The sequence below is a fragment of the Megachile rotundata genome, chromosome 8, assembly GCF_050947335.1.
Source record: "Megachile rotundata isolate GNS110a chromosome 8, iyMegRotu1, whole genome shotgun sequence".
NCBI classification, from domain to species: domain Eukaryota; kingdom Metazoa; phylum Arthropoda; class Insecta; order Hymenoptera; family Megachilidae; genus Megachile; species Megachile rotundata.
In genome coordinates this window covers 11221817-11240457 of record NC_134990.1, presented here as the reverse complement: position 1 = coordinate 11240457, position 18641 = coordinate 11221817, and the positions used below count along the sequence as shown (strand labels likewise).

Sequence of the window (18641 nt, the reverse complement as noted above, 5' to 3'; positions counted from 1 at the left end):
ATAATTTATTTATACTATAGTATGGTCATAACATTAACTTTACGTCAATATTTATAATATTCACATTATATATTCATTCTTTAATTAGTAACATTTATATTTTATATAAAAATATAAAAACTAGGTGTTGAAAAGTTTTATCGATTGTTGCGCATGCGCTTTGATTTTAAGATATCTTTCTTCTTCCTTGTGATTGTGTCGTTAGTGGTGTGGAAGCCGCTTTCATTTGCGTCTTTTGAGTGCATTCAAGTATCACAAGTTTCGTAGTACCTTGAATTTCCTTGTACTTGAATAATTAGTATTAATAAAATAACATTGTAATAGAGTAGATAAAAATTGAAAAGAAACTGAATATGGGTCGTTACAGAAGGTAAGCCGTACACATGTATATAGATATACGAATGCATGTTATCAATATGTCCAGTGTCCAGCGTTATTATAATATATTTGAAAAACACGCGATCACATTGTTACTATTTGTATAATATAACAAATTGTGCAAGGAATATAAAGCAAAAGATAAATTCAAGTTAAAAAAAATGCTAAGATAACCATAACGAACGTATGATGATTATAACCTTGTACACCCTTTTGAGATAAACTTCTTAAGATGTTAATGCAAAAGGAATTAAAGTGTAGATTAGAGTACTAAATGTTTTTGAATTAATTCAATTTGTGAAACAGTATTAATTAAGCCAATCTGATTTATTTTATTTTAGTCGTAGCCGTGATAGAGATAGGAGACGTAGATCTCGCAGTAGATCTCGTAGTAGATCACCAAGAGATAGAAGAAACTGGGGTAGTAGTGGAGGCAGAGATCGAGGAGGTGGCAGAAATAACCGTGGTCAACCTGGAGCAAACTTAAGGAAACCCAGATGGGATTTGAGTAGATTAGAACCCTTTAAAAAAGACTTTTATATACCACATGACGCAGTTCAGAATCGTGATCCACGTATAGTTGAACAATACAGAAGTGAAAAAGAAATTACGTTGAAAGGAAAAAACATACCTAATCCTGTATTTACATTTGAAGAAACAGGTTTTCCAGACTATGTTTTAAAAGAAATAAAGTAAGTATTCTGGCAGAAGTAATTCCTTCATATTAGAAGCAGACTGAACATAGTAGTTATTTTATTATGATGATGTTAGAATTTGTTTCTTAAGTCTAGAACAAGTATCCAGTATGAGATAATAATGTACATCATCAAGAATATTGTCACAACTTAAAACTTGCTTATTGTGAGAAGTTAACTTTCATCAGATCAAGTAAGAATGGAACTAAAATTGTATTTCCTTTGAACATCAGTAACATGAAATATAGTATCAGCTTATTAATAACAATAATTGATTCTGTTCAAGTGAATGTTTTTTATACTAGAGATACTGGGAAAAGAACCAATATATATATATGATAATATAAATTTTAAACAAAGAAGTGATTAAAATAATTTTGTTTTTTATTTGTATTTTCAAATAGGAACAAAATAAAGTTAATAATGCTATTGAGTATTAAAATCTATTGTAATTTTTATTGTTTTCAGGCGCCAAGGTTTTACAGAGCCTACATCGATACAAGCACAAGGTTGGCCAATTGCTTTAAGTGGTAGGGACATGGTTGGAATTGCATCAACTGGTTCTGGAAAGACATTGTCCTATATATTGCCTGCAATTGTTCATATTAATAGTCAACCTAAATTAGGCAGAAAAGATGGACCTATTGCATTGGTATTAGCTCCTACTCGAGAACTTGCACAACAAATACAGCAAGTTGCTGATGACTTTGGTCATACTTCAGGCATTAGAAATACCTGCCTATATGGTGGAGCACCTAAAGGTGCCCAAGCTAGAGATTTGGACGGGGGCGTAGAAATTGTGATAGCTACGCCTGGTAGATTATTAGATTTTCTTGAATCGGGTCGTACGAATTTAAAACGGTGTACCTATTTGGTACTAGATGAAGCAGATAGAATGTTAGATATGGGATTTGAACCTCAAATTAGAAAAATCATAGAGCAAATTAGGCCAGATAGACAAACATTAATGTGGTCTGCTACATGGCCTAAAGAAGTAAAGAATTTAGCTGAAGATTTTCTGAAAGATTATGCTCAAATAAATGTTGGATCTCTACAGTTAGCAGCAAATCATAATATATTACAAATCATTGATGTATGTCAAGATTACGAAAAAGAGAATAAGTAAGTATACTGAAATTCCTCAATGGGAAAGAATAGAAATGTCATATTTTTATTCAGGAAATATTCTACATTTATAACTGTTTCATGCAGATTAAGCACACTTTTAAAAGAAATAATGGCTGAAAGTGAAAATAAAACTATAGTATTTATTGAAACAAAACGTAGAGTGGATGAAATAACCAGAAAAATGAAGAGAGATGGTTGGCCAGCTGTTTGTATACACGGTGATAAGACACAGCAAGAAAGAGATTGGGTTTTACAAGGTAGAATTGCGATTGCAAAGCAGTGATTAGAAGAAATATTCGTTTTTTAATAAATGTATTTAATTTTCAGATTTCAGATCGGGGAAAGCACCAATTCTTGTTGCAACAGATGTTGCTGCTCGTGGTCTTGGTACGTAAGATTGTTATTATAATTTGATAAAATAATGAGATCAAACATCATTATACATTTTCCTTTGGTATGGAAAATGAGTTGCTCTAAATCATATTTCTACCAATATTATTTGAGCTTAATAAGTACTGCAATATGGGATACCTTGTTCTGACACAATATTCAATGAAAATAGTAACTAAATAACTGTTTGCGTTTAGTAGAACGTATAATCACGTGTAGGCTGATATTTATTAAGTGCAATTAAAATATGTTTAATCAAAATTTTTCTAATTTTAAAGAACTTATATTTTATAAATCAGAACAAGGTTTCATTGATCTATGCTTGAGCCACATTATGTACATATAAAATATTAATTGAAAAAATACTGAACATTATCTACATTTTTTCAATTCATGAAAAAGATGTATGTAATTTTGTCTTTAATGATATTTGTCGAAAAAAAATCATAACTAAATTTTAATCATTATAGAAAGTTTGTCTTATAAACAGAAGTTTTATAGTTTTCAAGTTTAAATGTTATACATAATGTGATTCATGCAACATTTCTAATATTTGTGTTTATTTGCTTCCTCACTTTTTGCTGAAGGTAATAATTGTTAAATAATATATGAGAATAAAGATAGTGAAAATGAATTTAAACTCATATTAGATATGATCGGCAAGCTGTTCATTTATGGATATGTAAAAACAATTTGTACATTTCAAAAGAATTCAAATCAATTTCAGAATCATAACTTTATCTGTATTGAAAGAGAAATCTAGTTGTAAATTGAGGTATCACTTGTTATTTTTTTTTAATTGAACAATTGAATACAGCATTGTATGCCAACTATGTTTGCAACTATGATCACTAAAATTTTCACGTTAACATTGTAGCTAAAGTGAAACGTGCTTGCCGAAAATTAGATAAAGACAATATAAAAGTATTCTTTTTCTCATACATAAATTCGACTTTCTAAGATAATCAGAATTCAGTTAAAGATTAGATGAGAGAAATAAGAGTAATACAAAATTCATATTGAACATAGGAAGATAATGAGGTAAACATGTACCTAACGCGGTTGGATCTTTGTTTGTATTGCAGAGGCACATTGCGCGCAGGCCCACGCCGGGTAATGCAAAGCAAATTGGGGGTGCCCGCCGCCTGTTTGTTCGGTGGTGCACTGGTTTGCATTGTCTGCGCTGGCTGCGACGCGTGCCTCTATACGTCAATTCCGTGAAGGGCCAGTCCGGGCCAAATCGGGATCTACTTTACCTCCTACATACTGGATATCAGTTCTACGCTACGCTGTACGCCATCTGGGCTGGCCAAGTCGTTGTTGCCAGAATAGAATCCCCTGCGCTGGCCGCTCAAGCTAATCAGACCCAACAACGGTCCAATGAGGCGGTGGCATGGTAGCTGATGCCAGAGCCTCTAGTGTGCCCTGTAGCAACAGAATGGCGGAGGCTGTAGCTGGAGCGAGCGCAAACAGCCAGGCCCTGCCCGTACGTTGCTAGCGACACTCACCCACTGCCTAATTTTAGTATAACAGTAATATTAAAATTAATCGCTATATATATATAGCTATATACAGATACAGAATCAGCTACAAAAACGCCAATTTGACTGTATTCACATGGATCTAAGATGATTCTCAGATTGATCAGATATTTTAGTTAACATTGAATGTTGCGTACTTGTTAGTTTGGAAGATACCATTACAATTTATTTTACTAATACTTTTATCGATGAAGCTTCTTTATTAAGAAATGCACAACATTTTGTCTGATCAAAAGCATCTTAGACTTGAACATTGATGTAATATAGTTCAAATGTATTTTTCTAGCAGATTCTATATGTACACTTTTTGTATGTACATATATAACAAAATGTTTTATAAAATGTGTTATACTAGGACATGTAAGATATTCTTGAGTTAAACAGAAGTTGATTATTGATATTTCTATGTGGTCATCATTTACCAACTTTACACTGTGCAGTATAACTTTAAAATAGTACTTTAAAATTTGAATTATTTTGGGCCCAATATTTGATATTAAAAAGTTGTTGATTAATGATCACGCAACATTGTCAAGAGGTTCTTTGCTTTCATTCAAGAATTTCTAATGTGTTGGGCAAGCTACATTTTGTAAAACATTTTGTATCTATATGTATATGTGTATGTATATTTCTGTATACATACACATTTATCACATTTTATCTCCATTTGAATTCACATTTCCTTCATCCTTCTAAGTCCTTTACGATAATTATATCACTACATCTTCACAATATACTAACTATCGTATCAGATAAGATCTTATATATATATCAACTCTGGTTTCATTCTTTGTATATATTTTTATTTTTTCATTAACTATTACAGTGTTTAATTGTACAATTGGAACATTAAGAAAAATTTATCAAGTAATTAGATATGTGTTTATGACAAAATTTTTAATATCAAATCAGAATAAATTTATCAAAATAAGTTTTAATCATTTTTGGATAACATAAATGTATTGAAGTTAATAATCATTTTTATTAGAAAAGGAAACCAGAATTGTTTACGCGCAAAGATTTATCTTTATTTCAGAATTTTATAATGTAGTCGAAACGCTCTCTAAAAAACATGCATTCTTTTCCATTGTATTTTATCATTTTAATTTGATGTTACATGAAAGATAAAGTCAAGTGTTAAATCAATATACTCAGAGATTTTAATCATACATTATTTGGAGAGCGTATTAATTAAGATATTTATTCCAAATAAGCGATCGATACTTTATATACGCCCTGTCATTACTACTATCTTAACAAATGTCTGTCTTGAAGGCGGATGCTTCCATTAATTAATAGCTAATACATATGCTTTATTTCAGACGTTGAAGACGTCAAGTTTGTCATCAATTTTGATTATCCCTCCTGTTCGGAAGATTATGTTCATCGAATCGGTCGGACAGGTCGTCGGCAAAAAACTGGTACAGCATATACCTTTTTTACACCTAATAATTCCAATAAGGCTAACGACCTGATCCAGGTATTAAAAGAAGCGAATCAAGTTATAAATCCCAAATTACTGGAACTTGCCGATAACAAGAGTGGTGGATACGGCAGGCACAGAGGTATTTACACATTAATAGATTCTATTTCTCCTAAGATTAGACATTTCGAATTTTCCTTCATTCTATGCATGACTGCTCTTACGTTTAGGAAGAACCTAACCTCAAGACATCTTGACGGGAAGCTAATAAGGGGGTTAGGGAAAGTCTAGAGCTTAAGGAAGAGCTTAGATCTGATTGTACATTACATTAATTGAAATATTAATGTTTTTATAAATATTTTCAGGCGGAAGAAATAGATGGCGGTCTCGAGGCGGTCGTAACGGTAAAGATCGCAGTTATTCAAGAAGTAGAAGCAGAAGTCATAGTAGGGAACACAACGGACGTGGTAATCGTCGGAGTTACAGTCGGAGTTATTCCCGAAGTCGTAGTCCAGTGAGCAATCGTACAGGTAAGTAATGGTACGTTCGCTCAATACTGACGCATTTACTATTTCTTCGTACATAATGAATTACAATTGCGTATGCTTTAAGAAAATCAATGTGTTTACAGAAGTTATCGGTAAGAGTTACTGGAGCAGCGAAAGATGATCTTCCACGAGTGACTAAGGACCAACAGTTGCGTACAATTCATGTTCTTTTTTTTACATCTCTTTTAAAGTATACGGGATACATGTCGTACAGATTGTAACATCGGTATTCCGATTTAACATGAACGTCGAACATAATGCGTGTCAGTTTTGTGCACTGTAGCTAATTTATAGAAACCTGAAGAATAAATGTTTCCGATGTGAACATAATCCTAAGAATTAAAAATGAAAAGTACTAGGGTTAATTGAATGCAATGTTGATTTTACACGATCGATACCCAGAAATCAAAAATATCATCGCGCAAATATGATTCTCATCTCAATTGTGATACGAAATATGTTTTTGTATCGATGTTCTGGAATATTTCTATATATTTATAGAATATTGTTTTAATCACCATTAAGCTTCGATATAACAATTATGTATAGCATAAGCGTGGTCAAGTTATAATATTCACGTACTACATCACATAAATATTTTGTAACGACATTGCAACATTCGATACTACGAGATAAGTCTACGTGTAAGTGACCGTGTGAGTTTAATTAGCAGATAAATCAATTAAAAATCCATTACAGAAACGTCTCGCAATTTGTAGTTTGTAATAAATTGTAGACATCTAGTGCTTACTAGCAATTCGTACATGAGCATTTAAAACCGATAGAATAATGTACAGTATTTAACAAAAATGTAATAAATAAATTTATTAACTATTTAGGAAACAGTCCGTGTTTTTCTTGCGTTTCTTATTATTTTCTAAGAAAATTTATTTACGAAAAGTGTGTCAAACCCTAAACTGCTACAAAGGACGAATTGATTAAATGCCAATCAATTTCTGAGTACCACGAATTTCCAGCCCAAATACTTCGTGTTCGCTCAATAGTATCGCGTCGTCTTTATCTGGTCCATCGTGAAATTATTGTCTAGAAGACAACTAATATTGGATAACGCTGTCAGTTTCTATTTACCAAACAAAGGAATCAAAGGATTCGAGGGGAAAGTTTCATGGAATGCTTCTTCGACAATAGAAAACAACTACTATTGCTTTTCATCTCATTCATTGTGAAGCTGTTTATTATGACAGAGTAGAAAAGAAATTTAATTTTATTGTTTACTAAACGTGATGTTGTAATCAATTTATCAGCATGGGGAAAATGGATTTGCCCCACTTTCATAATGAATGGCTCCACCTTTATTTACTTACTGAACTTGTAAAATAATAAAAATCTGTAATTTTGAATTTAGCTTATTAACTTTGCAAGTCATGTAACAACTAGACTAGGTTATTTCAAATTTCACAAATTGGATAACATTATTTATGCAGTATAAGTAGGTTTTTTATTTGGACCCAGGTTCTCTTTACTAATAGAGTCAATGCACTCAACACTAGAGTAACTAAGTGGCTCTTGGAGATCTTTAAAATTTGAGTACTTCTAAATTAAAATGTTATGCATATCAGTGTCTGAAAATTTAATATTAAAAATTTAGAAATATAAGAATTTTGAGAATTAACTAAGAAAATTAGCAGTAACATTGACAATTTTTGAACTTTTTATATAAAGAAAGTATATCACAATTTTCACTGCATGATTTTTATCCTGAGAAATCTGAATTAACATTTAAATACTTATTAGCACAAACTCTGACCCGCCATGCCTGTCGACTCGTACACGTGCTTCATTCAATTATTAATTGAAACATTTACCCTCGTTAAACGTACAACAAACACGAATTTAGCGCTAACAATTACAGTAAATACAATGAGGGTATTCGAGAAGCCTAATCGAGAGAAAAAAGCAGCCGTGATCCTGAAGTGAAAAGCAGCTAAGATTTATGAATGAACTGTAATACAGGTGGATGGGTCGATAGAGCGGCCCCCCGCATGATCACACGGCAAGGGCGTAGTAATCGATAGAGTGAGGGTGAGAACGAATAGAAGCCGGCTCGGAGCAGACGAAGAGCAGAGGAGGCCGTGGAGGGCAGAGTCCATTCAGTAGAAGCAGCAAGGCTGCTATTGATTGCGTGGGTGGTTAGAAGAGATGAGTTACCCCCACTTTCGGTCATTCAGCAGCCGCACTGTGCGGTAATTTAGATTATTCAATTGTTCGATTTTTACACATCTAATCCTTTATCGGGCAGACATTGATGATATCGCAGTGTCATAGAAGACGTATTATGTACTTCGATTATTTCAGCTTCTGCTTCGTTTCGTGGAATCTCGCATCTACCCCAGGCACAATATCACGAAACTAATGAAAACGTATTATGTACGTTACACGGAGTGTGACGAAAGTATTCAATAGAAATTTTATACCGTTCGCTGAACTACAATCCAAGTGAAAAGGGGAGACAAGTAGATTGGTCCTGAACGTGGTCAGGCCAGAGCCTTCAACGCATATACGGAATTATCAATTATAAAATATTTACATTGTCTTGTTAACTTGTACTAATTAAAATGTAAATTTATTTTGCTATTAATTTTAATATTTATAGCAAAATAAATTTACATTTTAATATTCATTCATATTACATTTTAATTTCAAACTACCTTCACTCCCTCTTTCATGACATTTACAATTACAATGTACAATACTTGTATAAACATAAGCTTAAAGTTCAGATTACAATTTTTTAATTAATATGATTGAATTTAAAAAGTATATACATCCCGATAAAATGTCTCTGTTTAATTCATTATGTCGCAATAAATGTATAACATTTTGTGCATACATCTTCGCATTTAGTTTGTTCTTACATAGCAATAATTGTGACATTGATTTGTGACGATGCAGGTTCTTCAATGGCGCAAGTGTTTTTGACATTAGATCGAGGATGAGGGCTACAACGATTTTAAGTCCCAGGGAGAAACTTGTTGCGCAGGCGGACCGGAACTTGGCCGCAAGCTTGTTCGCGATCTACCATACCCGACTTCGCATGAGCAAAAATTGCGAGCATGATTTCTATAAAATTTGATTTTCTCACACTTCCATTCAGTGCATTATCTTAAATTGTACATTCATTTTTTATTTGAAGTATTGCACAAAATGTTATTCATAACAACGAACGATGTTCGATAACAAATTTGGAATAAATTATAGAAATTATTCTATATTTGATTAGTTTAAACATAACAAAGTTATACGCAGAAGGACCAGAATATCCTAGACAGAATCCGAAGATACAACGGTGTGCAGATTACGACACTGTTTTTATATAAGTTTGAAATTGAACTTCGAGAAAAGCTCATAATCATTGACGTACATATGAGGGTGACATTACATTACTGGTCCTACTGCGTAAACGGAGGTACAAAGTACGTAGAGCCAGTCCTTTTATATTAAAAATTTGGAAGTCTTCAATGTTACAAATCTTCAAATTTTCAAAAATTGGATTTGATTTTAATTTCCTCATTTTCAAACTTCCAAGACTGTATAATATTGAAAACTTCTAAAAGCTCAAATACTTGAATTGATCTCTAATTTCAAACATCTAGTTATTCATATTATTTTCTAAATTTCCAAACTTCAAAGTTACAAATCCCGAGTTAGTTTCAAATTTAAATTCTCTCTGATTTTCAAATCTCTAAGTTCTCACATCTCCAAATGTTTAAATTTTCAAATCCCAAGCTGGTGCCCCAAATTCCTAAATTTCCAGATAACCACAGCAGCAAGTTTCCAAATTCCCAATACCCACATTTCCAAATGTACGTTCCTACATCCCTAAATTTTCAAATACTCCCTTTCCACAAGGAACACATAAATTATCAAATTCCTACACAGCAAAATATGCAAACTCCCCAATTTCATAACATTGATATTTGGAAATTTATAAAAATCATTAGATCATGGGGCGTTAACATGATCAGCGAAGTTAGGGTACCTGGCCCAGCCCATACAAAAATCCTAGGTACGCCAATGTCCATCGTCCTGAGGAAAAGCTCCCTATAGAGTGGAGAGAAAAGAAGGAAAGGGAAAAGAGGTGGGAGCTCGACAGGGTGTAGAGAGGGGTTGGAGTGAACAGGGGTTGTGCTTGAAGCGGGGGCAGAAAGGAAGGCGAATAGACGGCCCGATGATACCACCTCTCTCAGTTGCTCCTCGGTTTCCGGACTGCGTGGACTAGCAGGTTAGTGAATCCAACTCCTCGTTCATTCACCAGTTTCTCTTCGTTCCACTCTTGACCTCCTTCCTCTTCTTTGCTACCCTCTCTGTTTCACTCATTCTCTCGGTCTCTACCTCCTTTCCACCCTCGTGTGTCCGCTAACTCCATTCATGCGAGTCTCGTTCCTTGCTCGATCGCCGTTTCCCTTGATTTATTGAAGTTCGTCGTGGAAAGGATTTTCTTCCCACTGCTGGTCGACCTCCAAATTGCCACCGCACTTTAGGTTCACCTGTTACAGGTATCGTCCCAGTTTCTCCTCGGTCACCTGAAAATTGTTTTCCATTAACACGTTGATCGAAATTCATTCAGTATTTATTTTTATATTTACTAGTCGTTTCAAGTAGTTTAGTATTCTAATTAGGTAAGTGAATATAGGTCATTCGTATGGGAATTTAAGCGTCAGTATACGTCTGACACAACAGTCAAAGTGTTAATTGCATGGTCGGTTGATTGAAATTGTTTTGTGGTTCAAGTATCCTTGCAAGTGCATGACCTTTAGGACATTGATTTAGAACATAATCGATCCCGAAAATAATTCGTCAAAATTTTCGCATATGGTTGAAATAGCGAAGAAATTGATATGTTACGTGAACTGTGCTAATCTTAAAATTGACGGATTGTCATCTAACACGGTCCTGTGAAATTACTCGGAATGGCTTCATACACTGAACGGAGATCTAAAGTCAATTAATATTCATTACTTGTATATTCTACATTTTCTTCAATATAAGTATAAAATAATTTTGCTTGGAAACTTGTCAAATTTGGAAAATGAAAATGTATGGACAAAAATATGGACTGGCTCAAGTTGTGTAAGGAACAGAGTATATACCTAATATTAAAAATTCAGAGATTTAAAAATTTGTAGGTTTTAACAATTCAATTCAAATTTCATAAAAGTTCAAATTTTCACATTCACAATTCCTAAATTTTCAAATCTCCCAATTTACAAATTCTCAAATTTATAATTTCCAAATTCTAAATCTCTAATTTAACAAATTTTGCCTAAACCTAATTTTATACAATGGTGAGACGCTTTTACAAATTAATAAAGTTAAAGAACGCACCCTACTCCAACCGAAAATCCTATATACGCCATTGCAGTAAAATTAAATTTAAATTCTAGTTGCCGCGGTGGTCGGCCATTCATGCATTAAGTGCAAAATGTATTACAGTTCAATTGTAAAGTACTACCTATATTAAACCATGCGCTTAATAGATCGCAATTAGCACCCTACCACTAGGTATTAAATTCTGAATTTAATCTGGTTTAAACACTTAACGCTGAGAAAGTTTTCCTCTCGTGAAATTTTCGCTGAAATATTTAAACAATGATAATTTCATCTTCAAAGTTTGGAGTTATTTCAAATAACTTTTTTAACTGGTTGAGAATTAAGGAACAATGCCTTCTTTATAACGTGTGTGATGTACAGAGGGGTCAGTAACAAATGGCACAAGCAAATAATTATAATAAAAATATAAATCTAAAATATAGAATCAAATTTTGTACGTGGTTTCACTTTGGAGAAATTGTCTCATCTAATGTACTTCTCTGTTTATATTATAAAATAGAATATTAACAGAAATTGTTGAAAATATTGTCTACTAATAAGCACAGAATTGTGTTCTATAATACAGAATGTATGAATGAATTTTGTGATACAAAATATAGGAACAGTTACTTTCTTAGTTTTACAAATTCCATTCTACAATTTCAACTTATTTTTTTATGTAAAAGTTCCACCAGTTTCTGACCACTTTGTATACAATTTTCTTCTAAAAACGAGTTTCAGATGCTCATTGTGTTCGACGATAATTTAGCGCATAAATACATTACAAAGAAACGCCAAAAATGTGAGAAGAGAAAACGTGCCAGTTATAATATAAAATAACATTATTAACAAAATAATTTACAAAATATTATGTGTAAGTCATTGATGTAACTACTTAAAAATGAGTCTTCTCTCAAAGTATAAAATGACTCAAACTATAAAGCAAGGATGTAGGATACAGGATTTCTAAATTCAGAAGTATCAATGTTTCAAAATTCTAATACAGATATTATCTTCATATAACTAATACTGAACTGTGTTTATGAGATGTATCAATGATGTAGTTAGAAAGTTTTATCTTGTTAAGACAAATTGTCTTTCACTATCGATTAAATAGCAACATATTTAAGAAGTGATTACCACCTGTTGTTATTCTATAACAAGTTACATTAGTTAAGTACGAAACTCCACAAATATAGAAACAGATTTCAACAAAACGATATCCCACATCTATTACTTTTCATTTGGCATTAAATTTCAGTATTGGATCAAGTTAGTTTGAGGGATACACCTTCGCCCTTTATCTTCCACACTTGTTTGTCACAATATTATTGGTTTTTCTTTATTGGTTTTATCGGTTGACCCATTTTATGAGTCTATGAAAAACCGTACATTCGTGTGGTTTCTGAACGTGAATTCTACTGCGGTAGGAGTCGGAGATGGCCGGTAAACTGTTTGGTACAGCAACCGAAATTACAATTGATTCAAAAAGAACCAAAAATTCCTGTTACGAAACAACGCTCTGACACATACCGCACAAATTACCATGACAAAGCTGCAGGAATTGCAGTTGGAAACTCTACATTGTCCAGCAAATTTGCTGACACCCACGAACTACTATCGTTTAAGAAATTTGGATAACTTGTTGACGGGAAAGTTCCAAAGGTTGGACATGCTTTCAAGGAATTGATCAACTCCTGTATACCAAACTCTTACACAAATAGCATATTACCGCCAAAATCGCAAAAGTGTATAAATAATATAATTTTACATAAATAATATAAACGCTTTACAAAATAAAATGAAACATGTTTTAATACTTGATGACCTAATATCAATTATCTGTACATTTACAACAGATTTAGTTTATGTCACAAATTAAAAAACTTTTTAAAACAGAAAGGATTTCCAGAGAAAACATTGGTATGCAGAAATAAAATTCCTCTTTGAAGCATATGGAGTGCAACCTTTTTTTTTACTTTTTAAACGAAATAAATTGTCTCTCTGAACGCAAAAATTCTTACAATACAAGAGCTGCTTTCAGCAGTTTATGTGATTATTATTTGAAAACAGCAATAGCCTTTCATATCACGGAGTAAATTGATCTCGGAAATGTTAATAACTTCATTACCGGGCGTTCTTTACTTAGCAGATAATAAACGGCCAATTCTCATTTCCTTTTTATGATTTACAGAACATAAAATTTAATCATCTTCGTTATTCGTGCCGCGGAATTTCAATTAGCTATGGTATACCCTCTGCATTAACTCGTTAATTGAATACGCGAGGAAGACTCACATCATTGATTGCTTCGTAATGTTTGAGATTTGATTTCAATCAGTTGTGCAAAACAATGTCGATTGTTTACTTTTTTAAATAACAAGACATTGTAAATAATTTCTGTAACTGATAGTACTAATAATAATTGTTCTTTGAGACTAGAATATAATGTATTAGATTTAAGGAAACTTTCAATAGCTATGGGTACAGAATTAAGAGTAACAATATAACTAATATCTGTGTGTTTCCTTTTTCCAGAAAATGCGTACTGTAACTATATGGACCGTTTTCGTGTTAGCGTATTCGAACAGCCCATTCGTGTTCGGTATACGATACATCGATCCGATCTCAGCGCAATCAGGGAACTCCGACATTACCGAGAAGCGCGTTGACCTGACCGAACCGACATGCGAGGAACTGAGGGCGATGTGGAGGTACACCAAACGACAGAGCAGGGCTGCTGAGACCACCCCTGGTTACTCTCTTTATCCTGATCCGTTTGCTTACAACATGTGGAAGTCTTACTCCGATCGTACCAAGCCTCCTCTTGGTTATCGAGGTAAAATCACCTACGCGAGTCTCTGTTGAATAAATATAAATAGTTATTTGTGGTAGTTCAACAAATCCTTTGAAGACCTAGTCTTTTTTAATTGAAATGAAAGCAAACATCCCTTTACATAATATCTTCCCTTTACACAACATAGAGTAAAGATATTTATTGACAAAAGCTTCGATTTTACATGTTAATTTCTTGTTATACGACCCACTGCTTATATAGAATTTGTACATAGCGTCGTACCTCACCTTGTTGTTTGATCAAGATTTAGTTTCGCCTTTAGATTGCACGCCAAACTAACAAAGAGGCACGAGCAGAATAATCTGATTATTGGTTTCTATGTATACATTAAAGCTATTAGAGACGGCTCTTTGAGCCAAACTTTGTATAGGATGGTGAATTATTGGACGGAATATAAAATTCTATACAAGTCCAAAGATACACAGATTCATAACAATTCTGTTTAAATATTCACAGATATTTTTGTATGAATTATATTTAAAGAATATTCACCCAATGTTTGAATATTTTTAAAGAAATACTGTTTACCTGGTAAATATAGGAAGATTTACTGGGAGACCTCGAAATCGTGCTGGGGGTAGCGCTCCTATTTACGGAAGAATGGTGCACAAAGCACCAGCAGGAAGTAGATTAAGAAACGGGATGCGACACTCTTTGCGGCCATACGATAAAATTCCTCATTTATACGGCACGATTAATTCTTATCCACCATCGTCGAGGCGACGCGTCACCAGTTTCCGTGCAGTGGGTGGTGGTTCTCCTCCTCTGTCTCAGGTTCCTCAGGCTGGCAGTTTTCAACGTCTCAAGGAACTGCTTCGAGCTGAACGGGCCCGCGAACTACAGGTAAATTTTCATGTTACAAACGTATTTTTTAAATAACATTTAAGTACTTGATAAAGAGGGCACCTACCTACATTGAGTCAATCAGTTTAGTCAAAATATTTTTCATTGAATCCTACAATTATATTGGACACGAGAATGAATAATTTTAGGAGCAATATCAGGCAAATCAATTAACGGATAAACCATCCATCTTTAAGGACGTTAGGGACAACGATCAATTATTACATATGCAACATTCTCGAAAGCAATTCGTGAAACCGACAGTACGAAATCCGACGGAAATTAATTACGACATGGGTCAGACACGATACACGTCGAATGTGCCCAACATTGGACAAGCTTGGTTGGTAAGTAACGGACAATATCACATTCGACATAATAAATTACGTGCCCGTTACATTATTGCATTCAACGCTCAAAGTATTTTACAACTACATTATCCTCACAAAGACACACCTAATGTTACTCCTGAATATTCCTACTATAACACGCCAAAGAATATTTCATTTCAGTGTGGTGTATTTTATTATCATGTGTGCCTCTTTGTAAGCAATTACTCTAATTTTTTTCAGAGAAGCGAACCTCAGTCTCAAGAGTTCATGTTGCATTAATATCTCAACGAACTGGCCGATATCTGGTTGATTAAGAAAAGGCTAAGGTCGATGTATCGGTTCCCTGGTACATTGGCTCGCAACTGGACGCATTTGCTTCTCTCTCTAACATCTTGAAACTCGCATGAATCAAGCTTCTTGCGTTTGTAGCGATGAGTATCGTAAACCCACCCCCGGATGGATTTCAATGATTTCGTTGCCACTTCGTTGTCCTCTGCGGTTGCTCCGAGCCTTTGGGTTATCTTCGACTCGTATCATGGAGGCCTCGATCCTTTTGTTATCTCGATTCCTCTAACAGTTAGAGTCTAACGTTACCTGTGCCCAGAAAACAATGAGAAGTCAATAACGGAACGGATCGTGATAAGTCGTGGCATAAAACGGCTTAAAACGAAGGAATACTATAAATGTATATTTTCTTAATTCGTTTAATAATCGCACAGATTTAATTGCGTGAGCGACGTTGACCGCCTATCTAGAATCTCTCAGATGTATAAATTTAATACTATTTCCGGAAATATCCACGGCGGTGATATAATCGCAACCATCACTGGGCGGAAAAAACACGAGTCAACCAGATCAAACGTTGAATTTCTATTGAATATTCTATCTTCATATACGTTCCTAAAAAAAAGACATGTTTCATTTTGTGAAATAATTACAATTAAAGGGGGCAAAGGAACGGTCTGGTTTATGAAAGTGGATAAATTACAGTAATTATTCAACGATACTTAACGATTTTTTAAGACGGAATTATGGGTGCCATTTTGTGTAAAAACAGACCGTCAGATTCGAGCTTTATGAAATTTTCAAATTTCCTTTGATTCAAATTTTCTGAATTTCCAAATGTCTGATGCCTCCAGATTTCTCCAACTGTCCATCTACAGCAAATACAGAAATTTAGTTTATGCTTCAAATCGCAATCATAACGATCTTATATCAATGTAAAATGCAAATGTTTCAATACTTACACTACTGGTAATGTTCCTATTCCATCGCGCGCCTTTCCTTTTGAAAATGGAACGACTTGATTTCGACGGTCGAGGTCGATATTGAAGAATGAGATTGACGCGTCACGTTGCTCTGGTTTTCTCCGCTCTGTTTGAACTTGGACAATAAAATAGAAAGACTAATATTTTGAAGATTTTGACAGTATATATATGTATATGTATACATAATTAAATTAAGAAACTATAATACATAACAACGGAATTGTACCGAAGACAATAATTATTCTTAAGAGATATTCTTGTAGTCTGGACGTATAATCAATGCGAATTACAGTTTCAAGTTTCTTAGCATGTATAAGTAATTTCAAGATAAGGCGAGTGTATTAGTATCAAAATAAAGTGAACTTACGCGTAAAGCTCCTAAATTTTTGAGGTACAACTCGCTGCAGCACTCGATCTTCATGTGTATTGATTATGCGTACAAACGACATAATTTTTGATTTTTGAGCACTCGATCGATTTACCCGCCAAATTTGAATTTTTCTTCTGTCAAGTACTTTTTTTCTGTGACAGACAAATTTACAAAGTAGTTACTTTAAAATTGTGATATTTTATAATATTTTACAATATTTTATGATATATTGTAATATTTTATTATTAATTACGTTACGATACGGCCAAAGCTTAATCGTAAATTCTTTCTCGATTGTTTACTTGTATTACGTGTGCCAACGATAAGTGCACGAAGATCAAAATCATGTAAAGACAATAAATATAAACGTTTCTTGTAATCGTATAAAAAAACTAAATAGGTTAAAGACAGATATTTACGTGGCTTAATCCATATCTCATATGCTGAGAATTAATCACTTTCAGCTCTTATGATGCGTACAAAAACGAAAACTTCTGAACAATTATATAGTGCAGTTTGATATGGATTGCAATTCTAACGTCTGATTATAAATACTTTATACTTGTATACATCCATTTTAATATGACATGCGCGTATACTACATACATACATTAACACAGAGAAACAAGTATACACGCGCACGTACATATAATCACTTACACACACACCACATATGTACATACATGTATGTATATACATGCATATCGAAGTACACAAATATATATATACATATAATATACATTTGTTATGCACCTGCAACTATTGCTATTTTCATCGTATTAAGTTTCAAAAAGAGAAGAAAAAAATGGATATTTTTAGCCAGGATTCTTTAAACATGGAATCAGTGCCTGATATCCAACACTAGAGACTGGTTAAAATCTCTTTGAAATCTCTGTTATTCAAACGTATACACACACATATAAGATGTATACATGTGAACTGTTACACGAGTAACCTCAGAGTGGTCGGTAAATGGCGGTGCAACCGGAATTCTGCGTAGAAAAATAAATAAAAATGTAGATGATTTTATTCTACATTTTCGATTTGTTTTTTCATGTGGAATTATTCCCTTTCTGGCTGCGTCATCAATTGCCAACTGCTCTGTATATTCTGAATGATGTTAGAAATAGAGGATTTATGTAAACTGAGGTAAATTAATTTAAAGCATTAAAAGACACACGGATCAAGGTATCAAGCCTTCCTTTTTCAATCTACTACAAATAAATAAGAACCGTGTATTGCGTTTAATCAGAATTATCTATTTGATACTTCGACCCAGGTGTCTTCGAAATATCAATGAATGATTAGGGAAAATTATATGCTTAAAATTTCCTATTACATAATTGTTCATTTTGCTCCATACTTCTTTTTTATGTTTGAAATATAACTATGACGATATTAGCTATTGCAACTTGAATTATTAATTTATTATACCAACATACCCTAGTGTATCATTAAATTATGAAGTCATTGAATAAAGAAGAAAACAGACTTACGTTCCTTTCAGTCAACTACATAGTATCGAACTATGCAATAC

The 18641-nt window shown here is 33.5% G+C and overlaps 2 protein-coding genes across 8 annotated transcripts; both read left to right on the top strand.

The window, feature by feature from the left end:
- The first annotated feature begins 175 nt into the window (after positions 1-175).
- Positions 176-6946, top strand: LOC100881729 (putative ATP-dependent RNA helicase DDX17). Of its 6 annotated transcripts, none has more exons than XM_012294236.2 (8): positions 176-370; positions 720-1070; positions 1542-2195; positions 2286-2458; positions 2529-2588; positions 5455-5697; positions 5921-6085; positions 6190-6946. In XM_012294236.2, the coding sequence occupies exons 1-8, from the start codon at positions 354-356 to the stop codon at positions 6222-6224; spliced, it is 1698 nt and encodes a 565-aa protein (XP_012149626.1). In that variant the 5' UTR covers positions 176-353; the 3' UTR covers positions 6225-6946. The 6 variants fall into 6 exon arrangements, with proteins under 6 accessions (XP_012149626.1, XP_012149627.1, XP_012149630.1 ...); XM_012294237.2 differs by having other exon boundaries at positions 6168-6946; XM_012294240.2 differs by having other exon boundaries at positions 5921-6095.
- Positions 6947-10252: 3306 nt separating this feature from the next.
- LOC100875466 (uncharacterized) lies at positions 10253-18515 on the top strand. 2 transcript variants are annotated; one of them, XM_076534119.1, is made up of 4 exons: positions 10253-10346; positions 13973-14273; positions 14833-15134; positions 15284-18515. In XM_076534119.1, exons 2-4 carry the CDS (start codon positions 13976-13978, stop codon positions 15743-15745), a joined length of 1062 nt encoding a protein of 353 aa, XP_076390234.1. In that variant the 5' UTR covers positions 10253-10346; positions 13973-13975; the 3' UTR covers positions 15746-18515. The 2 variants fall into 2 exon arrangements, with proteins under 2 accessions (XP_076390234.1, XP_076390233.1); XM_076534118.1 differs by lacking the exon at positions 10253-10346 and adding an exon at positions 10480-10620.
- Positions 18516-18641: the final 126 nt, after the last annotated feature.

What these genes read in the sequence shown, in the direction of transcription:
- LOC100881729 (XM_003707080.3), top strand. An exon ending in TATGTTTTAAAAGAAATAAA is followed by an intron (nt 1,071 to 1,541) that starts GTAAGTATTCTG and finishes TATTGTTTTCAG; the next exon opens with GCGCCAAGGTTTTACAGAGC. An exon ending in TCCAGTGAGCAATCGTACAG is followed by an intron (nt 6,086 to 6,186) that starts GTAAGTAATGGT and finishes ATGTGTTTACAG; the next exon opens with AAGTTATCGGTAAGAGTTAC.
- LOC100875466 (XM_076534119.1), top strand. Translation starts at nt 13,976, where the DNA reads ATGCGTACTGTAACTATATGGACCGTTTTCGTGTTAGCGTATTCGAAC. An exon ending in GCCTCCTCTTGGTTATCGAG is followed by an intron (nt 14,274 to 14,832) that starts GTAAAATCACCT and finishes TGGTAAATATAG; the next exon opens with GAAGATTTACTGGGAGACCT. An exon ending in AACGGGCCCGCGAACTACAG is followed by an intron (nt 15,135 to 15,283) that starts GTAAATTTTCAT and finishes GAATAATTTTAG; the next exon opens with GAGCAATATCAGGCAAATCA.